Source organism: Dendropsophus ebraccatus, chromosome 11 (genome assembly GCF_027789765.1).
Source record: "Dendropsophus ebraccatus isolate aDenEbr1 chromosome 11, aDenEbr1.pat, whole genome shotgun sequence".
NCBI classification, from domain to species: domain Eukaryota; kingdom Metazoa; phylum Chordata; class Amphibia; order Anura; family Hylidae; genus Dendropsophus; species Dendropsophus ebraccatus.
Genome location: NC_091464.1, coordinates 23,597,158 through 23,623,085, shown reverse-complemented (window position 1 = coordinate 23,623,085; position 25,928 = coordinate 23,597,158). Strand labels below are relative to the sequence as shown.

The 25,928-nt window shown below is 46.7% G+C and overlaps 1 protein-coding gene across 5 annotated transcripts in view; it reads right to left on the bottom strand.

The window, feature by feature from the left end:
* HIPK1 (homeodomain interacting protein kinase 1) overlaps positions 1-22,193 on the bottom strand; it is a 61,786-nt gene extending 39,593 nt beyond the window's left edge. For 4 of the 5 annotated variants that reach the window (XM_069946064.1, XM_069946067.1, XM_069946068.1 and 1 more), the window contains exons 1-2: positions 21,675-22,193; positions 2,251-3,328 (exon numbers count right to left, since the gene is read on the bottom strand). In XM_069946064.1, coding sequence (XP_069802165.1) covers positions 2,251-3,326 — 1,076 coding nt within the window. In that variant the 5' untranslated portion in view covers positions 3,327-3,328; positions 21,675-22,193. Of the gene's footprint in view, positions 1-2,250; positions 3,329-4,342; positions 4,432-21,674 lie in introns of those variants that run through there. The other variant, XM_069946065.1, reaches the window with a different exon arrangement.
* Between the last annotated feature and the right edge of the window lie 3,735 nt (positions 22,194-25,928).

Sequence of the window (25,928 nt, the reverse complement as noted above, 5' to 3'; positions counted from 1 at the left end):
AGGGCTGTATCCATGTTTTCCAGGCATCCAACTTCTTTAGCTACCAGTAATCAAATGTTATGGCTGATTGTGTGACAAGCCGCCAATCTCAATGACTGATGGCCCATTTATATGGACATACTATAGCCTACTATGAGCACCAATCGGCAATCGCTGAAAGGGCAATTTACTCAGGGCAACTGTTGGTAGTGAACAGACACAGGAACACTCATGTGGCCATTCATCTTACCCATCCACAGCATGAAAGATTTTTACGCCTGGATAAGAGACGAGATTGAGTGACCAGCGTTTTTTTACTGGTTAGTCGGATGAATACAAGGCCTTTTACATGGAGCAATACTCAGGTATAGCTATCCCTAAGAACATCTGGTCAATAAATGGCTCCTTATAGAACGGCCTTGAATGAAGAATATGAATATTGAAGAAGTGAATATTTCAACTGCATTTAATGGTCCAAATCTTTCACCCTCCAATGCAAATTGTCAAAGAGGCATTGCAAAACTCCTTAATAGCTAGAACGCCTCCATGCTCCCCCCTCCCATCCCCTGCTAGAGGCTCAATGAAGCAGGAGGAGTGAGAGGGGGAGCAAGGAGGCGTTCAAGCCTGCAGCACTTCAGGGACTTAGGGAAGCTTCTTTGACACTGTGCACAGACGATTTTTCTACCTTCTGGAAGCACAGACTGATATATGAAAGGTAACATGTCTCCTTGTCCTAACAGTGTCAACAGTGTACACAGTGGACTGTGTATTGCAGCTGAGAGATCCTTTGTGGATAGAGAGTAACATAATGCTTCTATGTATAAGCTGGGAGAGATGAGATATGTGGATTGTCTATTGGTGGAGAAGCAGCCTGCCCAGACCACACATCCATTATGGTAAGGGGAGAAGACATTACATATTAGAGATGACATGTGAATTACACTAACTAAAACCTCAATAACAAGAGGAAATGTACTGAGTATTGTAAGAGACAATGGCCTCTTGAACTGTGCGTCACACCACTAACCTGCACTAGATAGATAAGTTGTGTGGCTGGTTATCAGGCAGTATTTATGATGTCCATGTCCCTTGGGGTGTTTACATGTAAGTGGTTGCAAAAGGAGGAGGTGGCTGTGAAGCAGGAGGATATCCATATCTACAAGCCGCAGCTTTGGCCCCATTCACATCATGCTTTGAGTCTCTGCTGCCATATCCATCAGAATACTGTCACTAGGGTATGCCACTTTACACCTGTATGTCCAGTTACTGTCAGCTCTGGCCACAGGAAGCCTATTATAAAGTCTAAGCACTTGATGTACTGACGCCCTGTAAGCCACTGATATCAGTACAGGAGCCCTTTAAGCTTAATACATAGTGTGAGGAACTGCCCAGAAACATGAAATGCTGCCTGGCCGCTCAGTATTGTCCAGAGGCGACTACAGCCGGTGCACACCTACTGTTATGCAAGAGAACTAGAGGCTGAAGTCACTTTATTATATAACCTTGTTTGCATTCATTGCCATGTACTAGGTGTGGTGAGAAAGTTTACTTAAAAGAAAAAAAAAGAAAAAAATAGGTCATCCATTTAACACTGTCATTTTCTGAAGTGGAGACACTTGTAAACTTATGAAACCGATTGTCAGAGACACCTAGATTAAAATCATAATCTATATGTATCTACAGTCCTTACCAGACAGGGACACTGGTCTGTGTGACTATGTTTGTAACCTACAAGCTCCACCAATCCTGGCTGCTATAGAAGATGGTGGGCCCTTTTACCCTGCAGCTGGTTGGTGGATTTATCAGTAATTTTCCTTTACTATGCTTTGTTCTAGAACAGGAAGATAGTGATTATATAATGGTGGATGAATGGAAAACACTTAGAAACGCTAAAGGTCCCCATACACTTTAGTCAGGAGAACCCGCCGCTCACGGCAGGGTTCGTAACCACTGCTTCTGTGATGGTGCCTGGAAACTGACAGCACGCATATATGTATATCCCAGAACCGAATATATGCATATCCACGCTGCCAGTTTCCCTTTAAAGAGTACATGTCACAAAAAAAAAAACTTTTGCCATGTCATCAGAAGGGAAAGATGTCATCAGATGTGGGAAAAGAAAGAGACAGACTGCTGTTCTATCACATACAATATAATACTCTATAGTGTAAGTGAGGGGAAAGAAGAAGATCGATGTCACGGCTATTACTCAGTTATTACCCACTCTCAGCAAACACGCTGGCATCATAGGAAACGTAAAACTAGCCTTACCTGTAGTACCGAGATTGCAGGTAGGTTGAGCACACTGCTTTAGAAACATGACTGGCCGAGCCGAAGTCGATCACCTTCACTCTATAAGGCTGACGTACTGGATCCACCAGCATAATATTCTCCGGCTTCAGGTCGGCATGTATCAGCCCTAAGCTCTTCAGCTTCATCAGGGCAGTGGCAACCTGCTGTAATATGGGGCGAATGTACTTCAGCGGAAGAGGACTGAACTTATTCTGCTTCAGAAAGTCATATAAGTTCTGTTCCAACATTTCAAAAACAAGGCAAGTGTGATTCTTGTGCTGGAAGCACTCGTACGAGCGGACAAAGTTGTACTCGTCTGCATTTTCGCTGCTCAGGCGCGAGAGGATGCTCACCTCTATCTGACCCTGCCTGGCATAGGAAGGATGGTTCTTTAGGATCTTAATAGCCACAATTTCCTTTGTGCTCCGCTTCCAGCATTTTGCCACTTGACCAAAAGTCCCTCGGCCCAAAAACTCCAGGACTTCATAGCTATTGGTCATGGAACACAAGATTTCATGCTGAACCAGCTGGTAATCCCCCTCACCACTGGAACTGCTGCTTTTAGTGGTTACAGTGGTGGTTGTGGCAGCGGCACCCACCGCGGTTCTGTTTTGCAGCATCAGAGGTGGCCGTTCATCAATAATCTGCACACTACCGTTGCTGTCCACCTCCTCACTTTTTCTTTTCAGTCCACATTTTTGGTACGGTTCCAGTAAAGAAACGTTGCTTCTGTGGTTTAGGATTTGGCTGCTCTGGAAGGAGGTGGTAGGGCCGCTGCCAGTGCTGTCGGCGGCAGTTACCACTATATGCTCGGCTGCGGTGGCTGGGATGAGGAGATTGGGCTCGTAGGCAGGTAAACTAAAATTGGCTACCTGGTGAGATGAACTTGCGTGCCCTTGAGCGACTGAGAGGTTCTTGCCGTGTGCGTAATACTTGTTGCTATTACCCTGTCCCGTAACATCCCAGCCAGAAGGCTCGACTTTAAGTTTCTTTGCACTACAGAAGGCACTGGACGATACTGAAGGAGGGGAGAACACCTGCAGCTGTGATGCCATACCTGAAAAACATAAGGAAGACCACATTAGCCTTATTGTACATTGTGTACAATGAGTAATAGCAGCAACATGCGCACACACATAACCTTGGAGGAGCAGGAAAGGAAAGCTGCAGCAAGCGGCCTCCAGTGTTTGTTTTAATTGACAATATCTAGGATTCTGGCTTATCTAAAAATAAAGAGGAAGCGGTCAAAGTGGTCAGACCGGACAGAGGCCAGAAAACTATTTCTCAGCATGGAAGGGTTTATGTTTATTTTTCCAAATAGAAGCTCTCTAGGGGCACGAAAGAGGAATTTACACGGATCCGACCTCCTAGGGGATGACATTTTGCTGTGGCCTGACATGTATAGAGACGGCTTAAACACACAGCTTTTTCCCCATCTGCTATTCTGTGGAAGGAGACTTCCTAAAACCATTCACTGTGAGCTCCACATTGTTCAATTTACAACAACGCATCTATATTTTTTCCAAATCCACAAGCGCAGCTACAAAGTGATAAGTGGAAATACCAATTACGTAAAAAAAAAAAAACATGACGAAGATAATTATTGTTTATTTGTTATATTTATTATTATTAATTCATTTTTTTATTATTTTACTTATTTTATTATTATAAGTTTACTTATTTTATTATTATTATTTTATTTATATTATTATTATTTTATTTATTTTATCTTTATTATTATTACTGTTAATTATTATTATTCTTTACTACTAATAACAACAACAACAATAAAAGTTACTGACACAAGAGCAGCTGCACAGAGTGAAAGAGGATGTACCTCTGCGCCGTTCGATACGTGGGTTCAGCTTAAAGAGGATGTACCTGGTGGTCCATCCTCTTGAAGAACCTCCTTAGGGTGTAGCCTTATAATGCTGATGTCAGCCATGCCAGCTACACTCCTCCACCACATAGTTCTCTCCCACCTTCACCATAAACATAATCTGTCACTAGGTGTATGCCGCCTTAAATTAGGGCAGCATACACTAGTGACAGAAATGAGTGTATTACTTACATCTTTCTCTTTAGCCGTTCTCCTAATATGCAGGAGAAAGGGCATTAGGCAGCGCCACTAACTTAGCCCCTCTGGCTGCTCACTGACAGTTGTCTACCTATACAAAGTATATATAGATAACTGCCAGTGCTGGTGCTCATAAATATCCAGTACTACTGAGCACACGCACATAACAGGAGAGGACTAATTACTGTCCATGTTATTCAGGAAGATCTTTCCAAATCAGCTATACAGAAGAATGTAAGTGATCCATCATTCTGTTCAGCTTCTGTCACTAGTTGATAGTACCCTTACATAGGACAGCATAAACCTAGGACAAGGTTACCAGCCATAGCCCAGGCATAGTGATGGGTGTAGAGGGCCGCACCATCTTTAAGAAACACAAACACATTTCCAGAGTTTGTAACTCCTCAGTGGTGTTGCATCACATCTGTGCACTTTTACACAATATGTTTTAAAAGGCATCTGAAAGTTGAACAAACCGTTTCCTTCTGCGACAGTACCCAAGATAGTGGTCATCGCCATACACATCCCGCGTACTCACACTGGCCGTCCATGCATGTTAATTAACACACTTCAATGGCAGCCTACGGGTGACAGATGCCACTGTATAACTATACGTATTACATTCATGTATTACGGAAACCTTCCTAATGTATACGTCTGATGGGCTCTGGAACCCCTACTTGCCCCCCCTTCATCCCTGTATGTGCTTCCAGCTGATTGTCCAACAAAGAGAGATGCACAGGGATGGAAGGGGGATCAAGGAGGCATTTCAGGGACTTGGAACCACTTCTTTTGCATATGATTAAAAAAAAAAATTCTGTATGGATGCCCAGATGGATATATTAACCATGTGTCGCCCTGACCCAACACCTGCCTAAACTGTAGTCAATAGAGATTAACTTTAAGGTGAATCTACTGGGCCCTCATCTAGTGTCCATAAGAAAGTGACATAACGTTTATTGTACACAGCAATAGGCAGGCCGAGTGTAATTCCAGCTGAATACCTACCCCCTGACTGCTACTTTATCCCCCTCTTCACCAGCTCCTAGACCCCCCATGAATATATAAATAGATGACTGACTTTTATAGGCTTTACACTTCAATGTAAGGAATGGAATTACAGCTACTCAGCAAGACAAAAAGATCGGGGCGGATGAAGCCCCCAGCGCCCGATCACAGGAGGAGCCCCCAGCGCCCGATCACAGAGGAGCCCCCAGCGCCCGATCACAGAGGAGCCCCCAGCGCCCGATCACAGAGGAGCCCCCAGCGCCCGATCACAGAGGAGCCCCCAGCGCCCGATCACAGAGGAGCCCCCAGCGCCCGATCACAGAGGAGCCCCCAGCGCCCGATCACAGAGGAGCCCCCAGCGTCCGATCACAGAGGAGCCCCCAGCGTCCGATCACAGAGGAGCCCCCAGCGTCCGATCACAGAGGAGCCCCCAGCGTCCGATCACAGAGGAGCCCCCAGCGTCCGATCACAGAGGAGCCCCCAGCGTCCGATCACAGAGGAGCCTGTAGCTTCCAAACCATCCTGTAATTCCCCCCCAGCATTTATTACCTGGCAGGGACTGGGGCTAGCCAATAACATGGGAGTCTAACATGGAGGTCAGAGAGCAGTGGTGGCCACCTCTAATAGGAATTAATGTGACCCCTGGAAATTAGTAACCAGTGTCCTGTGGGGGCCATTCCATTATCACCGGCTGAATGCGGAGAGCGCAGCTGTGTGGCGACATTCAAAGGAAGTGCTCGTGTTTTTCCTATCACACGCCGCCCTCCTCCCCTATTCGCAGTCACACAAGTGAAGGCCACATCTCACAGCATAACAAAGGCGAGTTATCAGAGGCAAATAGGAACCTACTTTAGCTTCTCAGAAAGAATTCAATGTAAAAGAACTGGCTTTAAAGGGGTTATCCAGCGCTGCAAAAACATGGCCACTCTCTTGTCTCCAGGTCAGGTGCGGTTTGCAATTAAGCTCCATTTACTTCAATGGAACGGAGTTTGAAACCCCACTCAATCTGGAGACAAGAGAGGGGAAAAAGTGGCCATGTTTTTGTAGCACTGGATAATCCCTTTAATTCATCCAGATTCATCCAGGCTGCCGACCGGAGCAGGGCTGCTGTGGAGGGCTCCCAGGTTAGACGTCACCCATTTATAGGAATGACACCGGTGGGCTTGCTGTAGTTCTGCCATAGCCACTGCCTATATAGGGCAGTGCATGTTCTATGTGAGGGAGGACTGAGCAATATTACGGAAGTCGGTTAGGCTAGGTTCACACTGCGTTTTCAGTATCCGTTTAACGGATCAGTTTTTTGCAAAAAACGGATGCATTTGTGTGCATCCGTTTTACCATTGACTTCCATTATAAAAAAAAAAAAAAAACACGGATCAAAACGGATGCATTTTTTTTTAACGCACAATAAAGTACTGTTGACACTACTTTTTTGACCGTTAAAAAAAAAAAAAACGGATCTGCTAAACGAATGCTGAAGACGCAGTGTGAACCTAGCCTTAATATCTGACACAGCCCGTGACCGCTCACATGGGGCGACCACCAAAAATAACTTACTGGGGAGTCAGTAGAAATATACCAACATCTTCACCTTCACAGGAATACAGGAAAGTAACATTACACATATACATGTACTATCAATATCTGTATGGTATTAAAGGGGCACTCCAGCAAGAAAAAAAAAATCCTTCAAATCAAATGCCATCAAAGTGCCAGAGAATTCTAACTTACTTCTTTTAAGAGAAAAAAAAAATCTCGTCTTCCATTACTTACCAGCTGATGCATGTCCTGCAGGAAGTGGTGTATTTCAAGGCTGACACAGTGCTCTCTGCTGCCACCTCTGTCCATGTTAGCAACCCCATAGAAAACCTCTCCTGCTCTGCAGACTGAAAGGAATACCACTCCCGGCAGGACATACAGCAGCTGATAAGTACTGGAAGACACGTTTTTTTTTTGTTTTTTTTTTTAATAGAAGTAAATGATAAATTCCTGCCACTTTCTGGCACCAGTTGATTGTTAAGATTTTTCTTTGCTGGAGTAACCCTTTATAGCCTCCTCTAGCAGCCTCCTCCAGTGGGATCTCTGCCCTGGCCCCCATCACCACCCCCCCCCCCATGATGTCCATGCAGAAAGAGTTATGATGTATCAGTAAATTATTTATAATGTACAAGTTACGTAATCTTGCCCTGGTCTATTTTTACCCAAGGATAATCCTTTCCTGTCACAGAAGGGCTCTGTTTTTCAATCTGTATTTCCATAAAACACGCTAAGCCTGGTCTTTACCTCCGAGAGCCCTCTTACTGGCAGTGCTGGGGGCCGGCTCCACACTCCCAGCTGTATGCACTGTAAATATAGGGATAATTATAGGGTGGTATATGCCGAGCTGTCATTACCGAGGGCCACACTGGACAGGGAAGAAGCAGAAGAGAGGGCCGGAACAAGCAGCTCGTCCATGGATTATGGGGTGGGTGTACAGCTGAGCGGGCAGGTTCAACTAGGACACGGATGGGGAACCTGCGGCCCTGCAGCTCTTGCAAAACTACAACTCCCATCATGCCTGGACAGCCGAAGGCTGTCCAGGCATGATGGGAGTTGTAGTTTTGCATCAGCTGGAGGGCCGCAGGTTCCCCATCCCTGAACTAGGACATCCTTCCCCAAGACTACTGGTACAAAAAGGAGCAAGAACCAATAATAAACTACTCATATAGTTTGAACACAACTGCAAATAAACATTGTAAAACCACTTAGTATAAGCTTAAAGCACCAAGTCACATTATACAGTGACCTTTAGGGGTTAGATTTGTGTCCCAGCACAGGGAAAACCAGGCCTAGGCCCAACATTTATCCTCCTTCTCAGCAGTAGTAACAGCAGCTGGTCCCACTTCAAAAGATGGAGACTACGTCAGGACTTAAGGCCCTATTAGGCTGGGTTCACACTACGTTTTTGCAATCCGTTTTTTGCAAAAAAAACAGATGAAAAACAGATGCATTTGTATGCATCCGTTTTGATCTGTTTTTCTCTCGACTTCAATTGTAAAAAGGTTTTTTTTGGGGCGGACACATTTTTTGCAAAAGAACGGATGAAAAACGGATGCATTTGTGTGCATCCGTTTTTCCATTGACTTATATTGTAAAAAAGACGGATCAAAACGGATCCGTTTTTTTTAGCGGACACATTTTTTGCAATAAACGATTGCAAAAACGCAGTGTGAACCCAGCCTTACACGGGACGATTGAAATTGGCATATTGTTCGAATCTAAACGATAATCATTCTGTGTAATTGCAGACAACGATCGGAAAATCATGTTGGTGATCGTTGATTTAGATCTGAACCTAAAATTATCGTTGAAGTGGTAGTGCGGTGCTACACGTTTAAGTTATATGAGTGAATGGCCCCCTACCCCGTGTTCCCCTCACCCCTGGAAGTGTGGTGCATTATACTCACTGAATTACTGTCGACCCCCTCCCGAAGAGGACTATCTACCCAAGATGGCGGCCGGGGTCGACAGTAATTTGGTGAGTATAATGCACCACACCTCCGGGGTGGCGGGAACACGGGGAAGGGGGCCATTCACTTTAAATAACACACATTACAAAGTTGTATAACTTTGTAATGTGTGTTATTTAGTGAATAAATGTGTAGCGCCGCACTATCCCTTTAATCGCTCGCTGTAATTCCACATTCGTTCGCATTTGTTCACTAATCGTTCAGTGTAATTGCTCATTGTTCATTGTTTTGCTGGGATCAGGAGGAATAAACGATCATAGTTACGATCCCAATAACGATTGTAACTAACGACTATCGTCCTGAGTAATATGGTGAACGATTTCAGGTTAACGATAAACAATCTCATTTGCGATCATTTATCGTTAGTCGTTAATCGGAAAAATCGCTCCGTGTATGGCTCTATCCATGTATTCTAGGACTGCATCCAACTTCTTCAGCCACCGGGAGTTAAGTGCCGCATGACTAGAGCAGGGGTAAGGAACCTTGGCTCTCCAGCTGTTGCACAACTGCAACTCCCATCATGCCTGGACAGCCAAAGCTCAAGCTTCAGGCATGATGGGAGTTGTAGTTTTGCAACAGCTAGAGAGCCAAGGATCCCCACCCCTGGACTAGAGCATGCTTGAGTCGCAATCCTCTCTAGTCAAGATGACTTTATGCTATGAAAGTTCTGTTAGTAAGGGGGGCCTTATTGGCAATACTCTAAAAAGTATGAAATCTAGCTGCCCCCCTCCCCACTAGTATCACCTATAGGTAGCCACCCTCTAAATTAGTGCTCTTAAAGGGGTTATCCAGTGAAAAATCTTTTTCTGTCAAATAAACTGGTTTCAGAAAGTTATATAGCTTTGTTATTTACTTCTATTTAAAAATCTCAAGCATTCCAGTACTTATCAGCTGTTGCATGTCCTGCAGGAAATGGTGTATTGTTTCCAGTATGACACAGTGCTCTCTGCTGCCACCTCTGTCCATGTCAGGAACTGTCCAGAGCAGGAGACGTTTTCTGGTTCGATGTTTTTATTAGGTTTTAAGAACAAATTACAAAAGAGAAAATCTATAAGCACTGACTTTAGTGCCAACAGTATAGTTAACGTTTAGAGCAGGAGACGTTTTCTATGGAGATTTGCTGCTGCTCTGGACAGTTCCTGATATGGACAGAGGTGGCAGCAGAGAGCACAGTGTCAGACTGAAAAGAATACACCATTTCCTGCAGGACATACAGCAGCTGATAAGTATGGATAGAAGTAAATTACAAATGTATATCTGATTTTATAGAAAAATATTTTTGCTGGAGTACCCCTTTAATGGGTCAGACACCAACTACTGGGTAGCTACCTATAGGTGGCTCTAGAGTTTTCTACTAGGCTATGTATTGGTGGATCATGTGACGCTGATAACAGGGGCATGAGGCAGTATACGGATAGTCTAGCTAGGTTTCGGAATATTTTGCAGTATATTTGACTGAACGCCGTGAGCTTGGTCACAGAAACAACTGAATGCTATGGAAACGTCTTGTCACTTGCAAATTCTGATAAATCACCTTGTTCACGGCTGCTCATTCATGGATTTCTGGCCAAGAACCACAATAAAAACTAAAAAAAAGAGGACAAATCATCCAGTACTGAAATATGGGAAAAGGATGTAAAAAGCGAGAGGACAGAAAGCTGCGGCAGTCATTTCCCAGGCCGCGGCTCAACTATTTGGCTGGCAAATGACTCCATAGATAAATAAATAACTGTGACATCCTGAACAAACAACACTCATGGGTTTTCATAAGAGCTGTACTCGCTCAGTCACGCACAACAACAGTGCCCACAGCTCAGCCGCTGTCCTCAGCCGCCATATAGACACAGCGTGCCACCATCTGCAGCTTCACACAATGCAGAGGATACAGCCACGGAGACAAGTAATACATAGGGACACACCGTCCATGGAAACCACTCTCCCCTGAAGAGTTGCTGCTTCTGCAAAGTAGTGATAGGTTGCAGCTACAGCAACCCTGCTGTTCTCGAGGCTGCTGCACGGAAAAAAAATACGTCCAGGAAATAAGGAAACGTTTTCTTTAAGTAAAATATACCGGGATCATGTATACTACTAAAGCTGTGAGCTCCTAGTTAAAGGGGTAGTTCAGCAAAAACTTTTTTCTTTCAAATCAACTGGTGCCAGGGATTTGTACTTTACTTCTATAAAAAAAAAATCTCAAGTCTTCCAGTACTTATCAGCTGCTGTATGTCCTACAGGAAGTAGGTGTATTCTTTCCAGTCTGGAGAGATCAGGAGAGGTTGGCATGGGGATTTGGCATGACATGGACAGAGGTGGCAGCAGAGAGCACTGTGACACACTGCAGAGAATATACCACTTCCTGCAGGACATACAGCAGCTGATAAGTACTGGAATACTTTTTTTTTTTATAGAAGGAAATTAGAAGTCTCTGGCACCAGTTGATTTGAAAGAAAAGTGTTTTTTTTTTTTTTGTTTTTTTTTGCTTAACTACCCCTTTAAACATTCAACAAGTGGGAGCCCCCATGTGATATACCAGCTCTAGGATTAGATAACAAGAGTGCAGGCGAGTAACCTGAGAAGAGACCACAGGCCTTACAGTGAGGGGCTACTGATCAAAGGCGGAAAACAAAAGTTCTTTGAACAGATTTCTGCTGCTTCCATCCCACAAATCACATCTGGATGTTCTCATAACACAAGATGAATGGGTTGGGGGGGGTACTGGATGGGACCGTGCAGACACTGGGTGCCACATTATGTGTTAGTGGAACAGATAAAGAAGCTGGTGCATGGAGGAGATGGGGAGGGACGGCCGCAGCTAAGCTGCATCAGCCTGCTATCTGCCTATAACAAACAAGTGCTTAGAGGACAGCACACATCCCCCAGATTAGGGCCGAAACATGGGAGTAATGTGATCGGCCTTAGATTGCATTCTGCTATTTCCAGCCCGGTAGGAAACAAGGGGGGAGGATTCTGACAAACAAAAAGGAGCAGTGTACAGAAAGATTGCATATGTAATAATAGATTAGTCCAGATCTACCTCCCCCACCCAGATTCCTGAGAAACTCCAAACTAAGGAATACATCCAGAACATGTTCCACCAGCATAGCCCTGCTAGTACCACACTGCCGACACGGCCTTGTAAACGCGTTCTGTGACGTAGTATGCCCACTACAGCTGGCAGGAGATGCAAAAACTACTACAATCCTTGCCCAAATGAATGAGCCATGTCCGCTCAAGACTTATAGGGGTACTCCCGCAATTTATTATTTTTTCTTTTAAATCACATGGTACCAGAAAGTTATATAGATTTGCAATGTACTTCTATTTAAAAATCTCCAGTCTTCCCATACTTATCAGCTGCTGTATGTGCTGCAGGGAGTGGTGTATTCTTTCCAGTCTGACACAGTGCTCTCTGCTGCCACCTCTGTCCACATCAGGAACTGTCCAGAACAGTAGAAAATCCCCATAGAAAACCTCTCCTGACATGGACAGAGGAGGCAGCAGAGAGCACTGTGTCAGACTGGAAAGAATACACCACTTCCTGCAGGACAAATAGCAGCTGATAAGTACTGGAAGACTTGAGATTTTGGAATAGAAGTAAATCAAAACTCTATATAACTTTATGAAACCAGCTGATTTGAATTAAAAGTTCATCATAGTTCCCCTTTAGGAAAGGTGATACAAAGAAAAAGCTAAGCAGTAGCCCAAGACCTCCAACCAGGGTGCTGCTTAGATTCAAAAAATAATAAAAATTAAGGGATTCTTTAGAATAAGAAAAAACATAACTACTTGTTCCAAAAACAGCACCACCCCTGTCCTCAGGTTGAGTGTGGTATTACAACTCTGTTCCACTCATTCAGTGTACCTGAGCTATAACAAAACACACACAGAGGGCAGGGGTGATGCTGTTTCTGGAAGAAAGCAGCTATGTTTTTCTAATCCTGAATAAACCCTTGCCTGCCACTATCCACTGGACACTTTTTGCATATTATAATATTATATATATATATATATATATATATATATATAATATACACACATACATATACACACACACACACAAATATATATATATATATATATATTTTTGTTTTTTGTTTTTTTTATAAAAAACCCTCAATAAAGCATGTCTCTCTCTTTGGGAACCTATGGCCCACTATGCATTCCTAGGCCAAGAGACACCGTATAAACACAACTTTATTTTAGCTAATAAAACCTGAACTAAATGAATCACCCAAGAGACGAAAACAAAGGAACTGAAAGGAAGGCAGAGCGCCCGAGCTCAGGTCAGATGTAATCATGGAAATGTCGCCTGCAAAATATGTGCATAGCAAGTGGTTTTACCGGAGCCAATTTACACCTTCAATACCCAAACACTCTGCAATAATGAATATATATATGAAACTCAAAGGAGAGAGACCCCCCTCTAAGGCAGTGAAAGCCCACCTACTGCAAGATGAATGCATTGTTCTAGTAACATGTTATAGAGCTGGGAGCCCCTGGGAATACACTAGTATGAACCATGCTGTCCTAATATCAATAAATGCAGTAACTTACCTCTATGGGAACATAGGGCAGGGCACCCCAGAAAGCATTAGGCTCGCCCCACATCAGTATACAGGATTGTAGTAATGCTTCATACCCTGCAGGGGATCTGACCACAGGTGATCGATGACGGTCACGTCCCATCACATTGTCATCAGTGCGCTCAACCCCTTTAACCCTATTGTCTGCTAACAATTAGCTGTGTGAACTAGCTAGGGCGAATGTCAATATATAGATTATTTGGCTGCTTGTCTATGCTAGAGATGAGCTAGAAAAGTGGATTACACAGTCAGGTTTCATATTGAAGGGGTACTGCAGTGATTTTTTTTTTTAATCCACTGGTAGCTGAATGCTAATTTACTTTTATTTAAAAATGATGAGTCTTCCAGTACTTATCATCTGATGTATGTCCTGCAGAAAGTGGTGTATTCTCTGCAGTCTGACACAGTGCTCTCTGTTGCCACCTCTGTCCATTGCAGTAAATAGCAAATCCCTATAACAAGGGTAGGGAACCTTGGCTCTTCAGCTGCTGCAAAACTACAATTCCCACCATGCCTGGAGAGCCAAGGTTCCGTACCCCTGCCCTATGGGGAACAGTTCTTGCTTTGGACAGTGTCCATGTCAGGAACTGTCCAAAGCAAGAACTGTTCCCTATAGGACAGGGGTGGGGAACCTTGGCTCTTCAGGTGTTGCAAAACTACAACTCCCACCATGCTTAGACAGCCAAAGCTAAAGCTTTGGCTCTCCAGGCATGCTGGGAATTGTAGTTTTGCAGCAGCTGAAGAGCCAATGTTCCCTACCCTTGTTATATGGATTTGCTATTGACTGCAATGGACAGAGGAGGCAGCAGAGAGCACTGTGTCAGACTGGAGAGAATACACCACTTTCTGCAGAACACACAGCAGCTGATAAGTACCGGAAGAAAGTAAATTACAAATCTTTACAACTTTCTGACACCAGTGGATTTGAAAGAAAAAAAATTGTTGGAGTTCCCCTTCAAATGAATTATAAAACCAAAAGAAAAAGAAGACGCAAATGATGGCGTTTAAACAGTGTGAAAGAATATGAGGATACGAGTATCTTACTAGGCGCCTGGCGAAGGGACAAGCCCGCAAGACGCGGCCGGCTCTCCCACTGTCCGGAGGAGGCGAATCACTAAAGCCATGCTAAAGTTCTAGTTCACAGACCCATAAAGTAGCATGCCCATTTACAATATCCAGGTAAACATTAGAAGATGTGGTTTGACTCATGGCGGCTACCAACACTCACAATCCAAGCTCCTGACATTTTGGCAATAAACCCAGAGATTCAGTGCGGCTGCTACAGTTTCACAAACAATTATTCCGTCGGTGAAAAGGTTTCACTATAAACAATTGGAAGGCGGTGGGGGTTTAGAGCTCGGGGGGGTGGGGGGGGGATGTTCTCAAAGCCACTTTAAATACAAGAGCCAGGAATGTCCTGCTAGGAGGAGAAGTCGACTTCCTAGAAGAAGGCTGCATTCTTGATGCTCAAAAAAAAAAAAAAAAAAAAACCGCCACCCTTTTATACAAGAAGTGACCTGACCCACAGACTCCATGACTAATCTGGATTCTAATCTTCTGTGGAGACTAATAAATCTGCGGTATATTTCATTGGTAGCGAGCTGAACGTCACTCCGACGCTCCTGATATTAGCCGCTCTCCAGCTGTGACTCCTAACATCCACAGAGATGAGAAATCCCTTGAAGCTCAGATACCAGCAAATCTGGTGACCGATCTGGTGGCCGAGCACTCAACAGGTAGCAGGGGTAGGGAACCTTGCCTCTCCACCTGTTGCAAAACTACAACTCCCATCATGCCTGGACAGCCGAAGGCTGTCCAGGCATGATGGGAGTTGTAGTTTTGCAACAGCCGGAGAGCCAAGGTTCCCTATTCCTAGGTTAAAGAGTCCTCAACCTATTATATGAATTGTTTCGGACTTGGCGGGTATACCCCTCCCTACCTGCCATCGGGTCCCATCACTCGTGTATGATACTCACTGGGCATTGTTTAGTTGCTTTGGCAACCCGAGTGTCTGACATGCAGTCGCAGCTCTCCGAGCCCAATGTCAGATCCGTACGTCAATGAAAGAAAAAAAAAAAAAAAAGTATGTCGTTCCCCAAGCTCTATAAGCTTCCAGCCAAGCACCTCTTTGGCTGACCGAGCCCTTTGTGTCAAGTACCTTCTCCTATGTATACATAGCTTATTTAAAGGGGCCTTTTATTCAAAGCTTTCCCTAGTTTTCCCTTATTAGTATGTTAATAGGAATCTATCAGAAGATGGGGGAGAACATACAGGCTCTATGGCAGCTGCTACCTACCAACCAACCACCTTACCATTGACAAAGGCATGGCGGCCATGTTTGTTTTTCATGTCCGATTTAATGAGCCCCCATCCCCCATGATGATCAATGGATTACGCTTCCAGAATGTAATGCATATGGGTGGCTCCATACCATTTATTGGCGTGTGCTTTACAACTTATGTAACGGCTATAAGGAATCAATATATAGCTTTACTGACAGGACAGCGTCATGAAGTCACTGGGGGGGATTTATCAAACATGGTGTAAAGTGAGTTGTCCCTAGCAACCAATCAGATTCCACCTTACATTTTCCAAAGAGTCAGTGAGGAATGAAAGGTGGAATCTGATTGGTTGCTAGGGGCAACTGAGCCAGATTCACTTTACACCATGTTTGATAAATCTCCCCCACTGTCTGCGGCGTAGACGTCCTGGTGTCCGCCCACGGGAAGGAGCGGGGTACACGCACACCTGATGGAAGACTCGACGATTTTATATTTCCTATTTATTTCAATGGCAAAAACTCATGACAAAGGTGCAACAAACCTTCACTGGATGTAGATGAGATTTCCAGGACCACATCTACTTTACTGGTGGATTTGCCACCCAAACTTCCGTGTGGAAAATCGGCAGCAAATTTGTCTAAAATGCAAATCCTTATAAAAAATTGTATTTTTGGCACCTAATGGAGAACGCCGGCAAAAAAAAAATTCCAGATCAACTGGTATCAGAAAGTTATATAGATTTGTAATTTACTTCTATTTAAAAATTTCCAGTCTTCCAGTACTTCCAGCTGCTGTATGTCCTGCAGGAAGTGGTGTATTCTTTCCAAAGCTGGAGAGGTTTTCTATGGGGATTTGCTACTGCTCTGGACAGAGGTGGCAGCAGAGATCATTGTGTCACACCACTTCCTGCAGGGCACACAGCAGCTGATAAGTACTGGAAGGCTGGACATTTTTTAAAGGGGTAGTGCGGTGCTAAACAATTATTCACCAAATAACACACATTACAAAGTTATACAACTTTGTAATGTATGTTATGCATGGGAATGGCCTGCTTGCCTGTGTTGCCCCCCACCCACGCCGCCCCCGGAAGTGTGGTGCATTATACTCACCGCATTTCACGTCGACCCCCGTCCGCCATCTTGGGACAATGACGTGGTCTTCGGGAGGCCGGCCGAACCGCTCCATCTGTCCCTCATGCCGCCCCCAACTCTGTCGCGTCATAACTGTGGCTGAGCTGCTGATGACGCGGCAGAGGGGCCGGCATGAGGGACGGATGGAGCGGTTCGGACGGCCTCCCGAAGACCACGTCATTGTCCCAAGATGCCGGACGGGGGTCGACGCGAAATGTGGTGAGTATAATGCACCACACTTCCGGTGGCGGCGTGGGTGGGGGGGGAGCACGGGAAAGGGGGCCACTCACATACATTACAAAGTTGTATAAATTTGTAATGTGTGTTATTTTGTGAATAATTGTTTAGCGCCGCACTACCCCTTTAATAGAAGTAAACTACAATTTGCTCTCTGTTGCCACGTCTGTCCATGTCCATGTCAGGAACCCTCTAACCTGTATGATCTAAGTACATTAGTACCAGGTTTCTATAACAAGGTGACATATATATATATATGCACACCCCACTCTATAACTGTGAGCAAGCCCTATGTGTACATGAGGGCCTGTATGACGGCCGCAAGCCCTGGCCAGAAGTGATGGCCCTCAGGATTGGCCAGGACTTGCCTCCCTAATATGGCTAAAAAAAATGCTCTCGCCCTTAAGAAATGAGCTGTTAACCCCCTAAGTGCCATAAGACAATGTGCCGACAGCAGATTCCTGTAAGAAGTAACACCACCCAGAGTAGAGGTTGCCAAGGAAATGACTATTCCCGACATAGAACTTGAAATGTCTATTCAAAGAAAACAAGAAGGGGGGGGGGGATAAATAATAAATGTCATATTTGTGACTACAATCCTGCAGATAAAATGTTATTCACCCCGCCGGGCTGTCAATCATTCCTGCAGATGACTGATACCGAGAGATTACAGCCGCCTCTGACAAACAAGCACCAAGGAGAGTCACGACCTCTGGCTTCAGAGCTAAACTCCCTGAACTATAACTGAGAGGACTGGAGGTTACTGAGGAGGGCTGTGAGACATTGCCACCCGTACAGAACCTGACACACAATGAGAAAGCTATATACAGCCGGCCGCGTCAGGAGATATGGAAATAGAGGCCGATCCCAAGGAAGTCTATATACTACTACATAGGACTGGAGCACAATGGAATCCAACATGACTTAAAGGAGTTGTTCACCAAGAAAAAAATTCTTTCAAATCAACTGGTGCCAGAAAGTTATATAGATTTGTAATTTACTTCTATTTAAAAATCTCCAGTCTTCCTGTACTTACCAGCTGCTGTATGTCCTGCAGGAAGTGGTGACTTCTTTCCAGTCTGGGGAGCAGGAGAGGTTTTCTATAAGGATTTGTTGCTGCTCTGGACAGTTCCTGACATGGACAGAGGTGTCAGCAGAGAGCACTGTGTCAGACTGGAAAGAATACACCACTTCCTGCAGGACAAACAGCAGCTGATATGTACTGGAAGATTGGAGATTTTTAATAGAAGTAAATTATAAACCTCTGGCACTTTCAGATACCAGATGATTTAAAAGAAAACTGTGAACTATCCCTTTAAAAGGGCAATTCTGCAGGCCCCATACACAAGAGACAGTCAGGAGCTTCACCTGATTTTGTTGTCCAGCTTTACCTGGCTTCTGAACGGCAGCTTTTCCTAGTGATATAGTAACACAGAAACATAGAAGATTGTCAGCCAAAAAAGACCACCTGGCCCATCTAGTATTTCCCTTCTTATCTTAGGATAGATATATGTTTATCATAGGTTTATTGTAGGCCTGCCTATCAACCACATCTGCTGGAAGTTTGTTCCAAGCATCTACTACTCTTTCAGTAAAAGTATAATACTGCGGGGGGGGGATTAGGCTAAAAAACAGGGTTCTCTCTGGGCATCACCCTGAATGGCAGCTAAGAAAGGGGGTTCAGATCACCATCTAATCCCAGGGTATAGAGGACGCTGCTCCTGTGACTGTTTAGCAATGTGAATGTACAAAATCTTACAAGAGCTTTTAAAAGTTTCCAAAAAGTTGTGCATTTCATCCAGCCCTCCCCGTCTCTCCCGCACACAGCAATACAACCCATTAGTATGCATGCACTATAAGTCACATACCCTGATCTTCCATCACCCCGGGGGGTATACAAGGCCACTGAGTAATGGGCTATTCACAGAGCTCAGGGCTATACCAACAAGCATAGCAATAGCCACAAATAACAGCAACACAGGAAGCCTCTATCTATGCAATCACCTGAGTGTGAAATACCACACAGGAGCTGAATTATGAAATGCCAACCCCAGCTGCAGCGCTCCCCGCCTGGCACCGAAGCAGCTCATGATCTAAGGAAGCCACACGCATCATAGCAGACGCTGATAAGAAGTTTCCATAGACTGGAATGATCCAGCACATAGGACAAAGTGACTAATTCATTCTGCAGGGCCGCAATGTAATATTGGGAGGTAATGCACCCCGCTGCCACAACACCTTCCTCCTCCGCTGGGTTAGCAGTCTATTTCTGGCTATCCACCTAGAAGGCATATCACTGACCACCACAAAGTCTACAACATCAGAGAGACAAGAACGTCCACTGATCCGGCTGGAGACGTCACACAGCTTTCCAGGAGGGATTACAGCACATCTGCCCTCTAAGGAAAGTTGGGTAATTGCATAATAACAATGTAGACTGCATCATAACTGACTGGCCGTGACTGTGTCCGTTGTTATTATGGATCACTAAATAAAGAAGGAATTGTGTCCCCCATCACTGAGCCTATGGGATAGTTTTTGCATAGTTGGGGGGGCTGCGGAGGAGCAGCACACCGGTGATCCCCGGCTTCACTCTATGATGCTACACAGCTGGGTAATAGGGCTGGGAGCTGTAATGTGCGCCATGCTGGGGGTAGTGGTACACAGCTTTCTCAGGAACAAACAATACAGTATAATGTTATCCCCAACCTGTGCTCAGTGCAACTACAACTCCCAGCATGTCTGCTCAGTCACACATTGAGAAAGGCTTTGTTATAGTATTGTATTATAGTGCTACCACGAGGCCAGGACCGGATCTCACAGCCAGGACCCCCCCAAGGATCTCACAGCCGGGACCCCCCCAAGGATCTCACAGCCGGGACCCCCCCAAGGATCTCACAGCCGGGACCCCCCCAAGGATCTCACAGCCGGGACCCCCCCAAGGATCCCACAGCCGGGACCCCACTGATCACAGATCCCACAGCCAGGAACCCCCCCCCCCCCCACGGATCTCACAGCCAGGACCCCCCCCCCCCAGGGATCTCACAGCCAGGACCCCCCCCAGGGATCTCACAGCCGGGACCCCCCCCAAGGATCTCACAGCCGGGACCCCCCCCAAGGATCTCACAGCCGGGACCCCCCCCAGGGATCTCACAGCCGGGACCCCCCCCAAGGATCTCACAGCCGGGACCCCCCCCAGGGATCTCACAGCCGGGACCCCCCCCCAAGGATCTCACAGCCGGGACCCCCCCCAAGGATCTCACAGCCGGGACCCCCCCAAGGATCTCACAGCCGGGACCCCCCCAAGGATCTCACAGCCGGGACCCCCCCAAGGATCTCACAGCCGGGACCCCCCCCCCCCCTCCCCAAGGATCTCACAGCCGGGACCCCCCCAAGATCTCACAGCCGGGACCCCCCCAAGATCTCACAGCCGGGACCCCCCCAAGGATCTCACAGCCAGGACCCCCCCCAAGGATCTCACAGCCGGGACCCCCCCAAGGATCCCACAGCCGGGACCCCCCCAAGGATCTCACAGCCGGGACCCCCCCAAGGATCTCACAACCGGGACCCCCCCAAGGATCTCACAGCCGGGACCCCCCCAAGGATCTCACAGCCGGGACCCCCCCAAGGATCTCACAACCGGGACCCCCCCAAGGATCTCACAGCCAGGACCCCCCCAAGGATCTCACAGCCAGGACCCCCCCAAGGATCTCACAACCGGGACCCCCCCAAGGATCTCACAACCGGGACCCCCCCAAGGATCTCACAGCCAGGACCCCCCCAAGGATCTCACAGCCAGGACCCCCCCAAGGATCTCACAGCCAGGACCCCCCCAAGGATCTCACAGCCAGGACCCCCCCCCCCAAGGATCTCACAGCCGGGACCCCACAGATCCCCCAGACAGGACCCCACAGATGCCCCAGACAGGACCCCACAGATCCCCCAGACAGGACCCCACAGATCCCCCAGACAGGACCCCACAGATCCCCCAGACAGGACCCCACAGATCCCCCAGACAGGACCCCACAGATCCCCCAGACAGGACCCCAAGGATCCCACTGATCACGGATCCCACAGCCAGGACCCCCCAAGGATCCCACAGCCACAAGACTACAACACTACAGATCTCACAGCCAGGACCCCCCCCAAGGATCTCACAGCCAGGACACCCCCCCCCCCCCAAGGATCTCACAGCCAGGACCCCCCCCAAGGATCTCACAGCCAGGACCCCACAGATCCCCCAGACAGGACCCCACAGATCCCCCAGACAGGACCCCACAGATCCCCCAGACAGGACCCCACAGATCCCCCAGACAGGACCCCACAGACCCCCCAGACAGATGTGGCGGCTGCTCCTGTGTTCCCCCTCTCTCCCACCTCACACATCTCCTATGGGGGCCTATAGGAGGGCAGCACCGGGTGACACAAGGACACAGCCCGATCCATCCCCGGGACGTGTCACCCCCCACATCACAGCAGCGATCAGACAGTGCGACCTCCGCCGGTAACAAAGGAGCGATCCCTATCGTCCGATGCGGCGCCCCCTACAGACAGACCCGGGGGGGGGGGATACTGACCGCTGGTGTGGTGGTAGTCTCAGCCGCTGGTGTGAGGAGCTGCCGGGGAAGGTCCGGACCCCCGCCGCGGGTTCATCATCAGACCCCGGGGAGGAAGCCTTGTGTCTCGCCGCCCCGGCACCTCCGAGATCAGGCCGAAGAACAGCGGAGCTCCGGGATGGATGAGCGGCGTCCCCCGCAGCCGAATGGTTCAGGCCTGCTCTCTCTGTGGTCCGACTCTCGTCACCTCCCGTCCCCGACTCTTCTATCAGGCTCCTCTGCTATCACCTCCCCTCTCCCCCGGTCTCCGTTACTGGGCCAGGAAAGCTGCCGGACTCCCACACAACGCGCCACAGTCGGTGTGCCGGCCCCGAGTGACGGTTCCCGGGGGATGAGGGTCGGTTTCTGGAAGACAAGAAAGAACCGAGACGCCGGGAAGCTTCTACGGCCAGCGACACAGCCAGCCCCGACCAATGGAAGCCGGAGGCAGCGGCGCAGGCGTTACCAATCGATGCACAGGAGGCTGAGCCTTTTTTTTTTTTTTTTTTTTTTTTTGCTAATGGAACTTTCCCGGTGACGTCACGAGCGAGCAGACTCGGAGCGCGCTGAATGACGTGAACGGACACGGCGTGGAGGGAGAGTGCGCATGCGCGCGGGCCCGGCCAAGTTCTGTGGACTGTACAGTCTCATAGTGTGATGGTGTTAGGAGGTCAGCTCCATGGAGGTCAATGGGGGAGACAGAGAGAGATGACTGTGCTTCAGAGGCCATGAAAACCTTCTCTCCCCCCACATTTGCGTTTTTGCTGCGTTTCTTTGCTCACATGATTAGAGCCAAGCCAGTCTTTGCTGTGTTAGTAGCAAGGCCAGGTTGTTTATGGTAAAGGCTGCGTTCACACTGTGGGTTTGCTGCGGTTTTTACGAAATTGCATAAAAAAATGTTCTTTTACTGGAATTACGTAACTAATGGTAACAATGCATTATTTTACTGTGACTTACATAATGGCTGTAAGGCTGTGTTCACACAGCGTAATTTTAAAGAGAAGAACGGCCGTTTGGCCATTAAAAAAAACACACTCTTGCCTTAAAATAATGCACTGCATTAAACTCTATAGGAGACAACGGCCGTATTGAACAACGTCTGTTGTTCCCGTACGGCCGAACAAATAATTGACTTTTTAATTGTCAGTTATCTGTGGCCGTTGTTCCCACTTCGTTCACACAATGTATGGCTGTTCTGACGGCCGTACATTGTGTAGACTTCGATTGTTATCGGAGCGCAGGGAAACCGCAAACCTGTTAAAGGGGACCTGTCACCCTGGCTGCTGGGGTGAAGCTCGCCCGACCCCCGGTGGAGACCCTTATACTTACCCCCTCTCCAAGTCTCGGTCCCCATCCTGCCGGCGAGAAATCCCCGTCGGAGCCGTCATTCTCTATGGGCGTCGGGCTCATCTCTGGTGAGCGCAATGTTCCTGCGGCCAATGTGGTAATATCAGCCGCAGGAACGTGCCAAGCAGCGGCCGTTGTTTGACATGGCCGATGTTTATACTTTGTGTGAACATAGCCTAAAACCGCACCACTTTGCCACACTCTGAGAGGAAGAAAATGGCAAAGAAGGACTGATGGGCAGCACGGTGGCTCAGTGGTTAGCACTGGGAGCCTGGGTACATATCCCAGCAAGGGCGACATCTGCAAAGAGTTTGTATGTTCTCTCTGTGTTTGCCTGGGTTTCCTCCAGGCAGGTTCTGATCCGGCATGTAGGCCAGTATCCGTCTCCTACAACGACCATGTCACACCGGACCGTTGTTCTTGGCCCACAGATGTATTATGCAGTAGAATTCCAGTGATTTATTACACCTGGCACACCGATTTTATGGGGTATGTTCACACTGAGGAATAGGCGAGGAATTTCAAGCTGAATCCATGCTTAATCTTACATGTTTTCCACTTTAAATTCCGCCTGAAAAATATGAAAAGTGCAATGTCCCATTGAGTTCTATGGGATTTCTCCTCTCTCGTACACACAGCAGAGTTTATGCACGGAATGTTCCACCCAAAGAAATGACATGACTTTGAATTTTGAATTCAAATTAAGACCTAATTACAACGATATGTAACATGTATGACTTTTACATTATTTGATGGCTTATAAAAAATAAAAACCTTTCAAAAAAACTAAATGTTCCTTAAAATCACTCCATTCCCAGGCTTATAACGCTATTATCCTTTGGTCTATGGGGCTGTGTGAGGTGTCATTTTTTGCGCCATGATGTGTTCTTTCTATCGGTACCTTACTTGCATATATGCGACTTCTTGATCGGTTTTTATCACAATTTTTCTGAATTTGATGCAAACAAAAATGCGCAATTTTGAACTTTGGGATTTTTCTGCGCTTACGCCGTTTACTGTGCGAGATCAGGAATGTGATTAATATTTCGGGTGATTACGGACGAGGCGATGTTAAATATGTTTATTTATTTTATTTACAAAATGGGAAAAGGGGGTTATTTAAACTTTTATTAGGGAGGGGGCTTTTTATTAATAAAAACATTTTTTTTTATTTTCACTCACAGTAATTAGAAGCCCTCAGGGGGACTTCTATATACACAGCACTGATCCCCCTGGGGGACTTCTATATACACAGCACTGATCCCCCTGGGGGACTTCTATATACACAGCACTGATCCCCCTGGGGAACTTCTATATACACAGCACTGATCCCCCTGGGGGACTTCTATATACACAGCACTGATCCCCCTGGGGGACTTCTATATACACAGCACTGATCTCCCATTGAGATCAATGCTGTATATATAATAGAGCACCGATCCATCAGATCGGTGTTCTATTATAATGGTCTGCTGCAGACCACATACATGGAGTGCCGAGCCGGGATCAGCGTCATTCCGACACTGAGCCCCGGCCGGCTCAGTACACCGGATCTCCAACCCGCGATCGCATCGCGGGGGGAGATCCGGCCACTAGACACCAGGGAGAGGGGCACACAAGGCAGTTAGAGGCAGCTGTCATGTTTGACAGCTGCATCTTACTGTCCTAATCAGCGGGTGCCGCCGATCGCTGTGGTCCTGTGCTTTGCTGTAGTAAGCAGCCGGGATTGCGGCGGTTCGTCCTGCGAAGGGGAGGGGGTTAAAAAAAATCTTGCTCTCTGTTGCCACCACAGTCCATGTCAGGAACTGTCCAGAGCACCATACTAAACCTCTTTTGCACTGGACAGTTCCTGTCATGGACAGAGGTGGCAGCAGAGAGGACTGTGTCAGACTGGAAAAAATACACCACTTCCTGCAGGACATACAGCAGCTGATAAGTACTGGAAGACTTGAGATTTTTTTTTAATAGAAGTATTTTACCAACCTATATAAAGCGCGGTGGAATCTGTTGGTAAGTCCTGCGGAATCTGTTGGCGCTATACAAATAAATATTGTTATTATCAGCATTATTTAAAGGGGTTTTCTGGGCAAACATACAAAGGCGTCATGTCTCCCTGAACAATACAACAATAAACAGGCCTATATTTACCCCCAGTGCTCTCACTGATGTTATTGAGCTCCTGAGAGTCCCTTCCATAATACACAGCAATTAAACAATAAACAATGGGCGATCACATTAACTAGTATGGAAACCAGGTCCGAGTGTATTTCTATTTTTATAAAATTCCAGTACTTATCAGCTGCTGTTTGTCCTGCAGGAAATGTTTTCAGTCTGACACAGTGCTTTCTGCTGCCACCTCTGTCCAAGACAGGAACTGTCCAGAGCAGGAGAGGTTTTCTATGGGGATTTTCTGCTGCTCTGGACAGTTCCTGACATAGACAGAGGTGGCAGCAGAGAGCGCTGTGTCAGACTGGAAAGAATACACCACTTCCTGCAGGACATACAGCAGCTGATAAATACTGGAAGACTTAACATTTTTAAATAATAGTAAATTACAAATCTATCTAACTTTCTGACACCAGTTGATTTGAAAGCTATTTTTATCCTCCCCTTTGATGTACAGTATAGATAGATTATTTGCATGTCTTATAAAAGCTCAAGTATGAAACGAACAATATGTCACATTGTATAAAGGAGAACAGACAAATGATGCTCCACTTTGTATTTGCCTATGGCCAGATGACATGTTATACATACTGGAGCTCTTTTCTCCCCATCCCCCGCCGCCCATAATTTACCTCACTATTCACAATCAGGTTACCTGTGACCTGCACACAATGGACGCAGCGAGTATCAGCACAATCCCAGATGGTGGATTTGTTTAGAAAC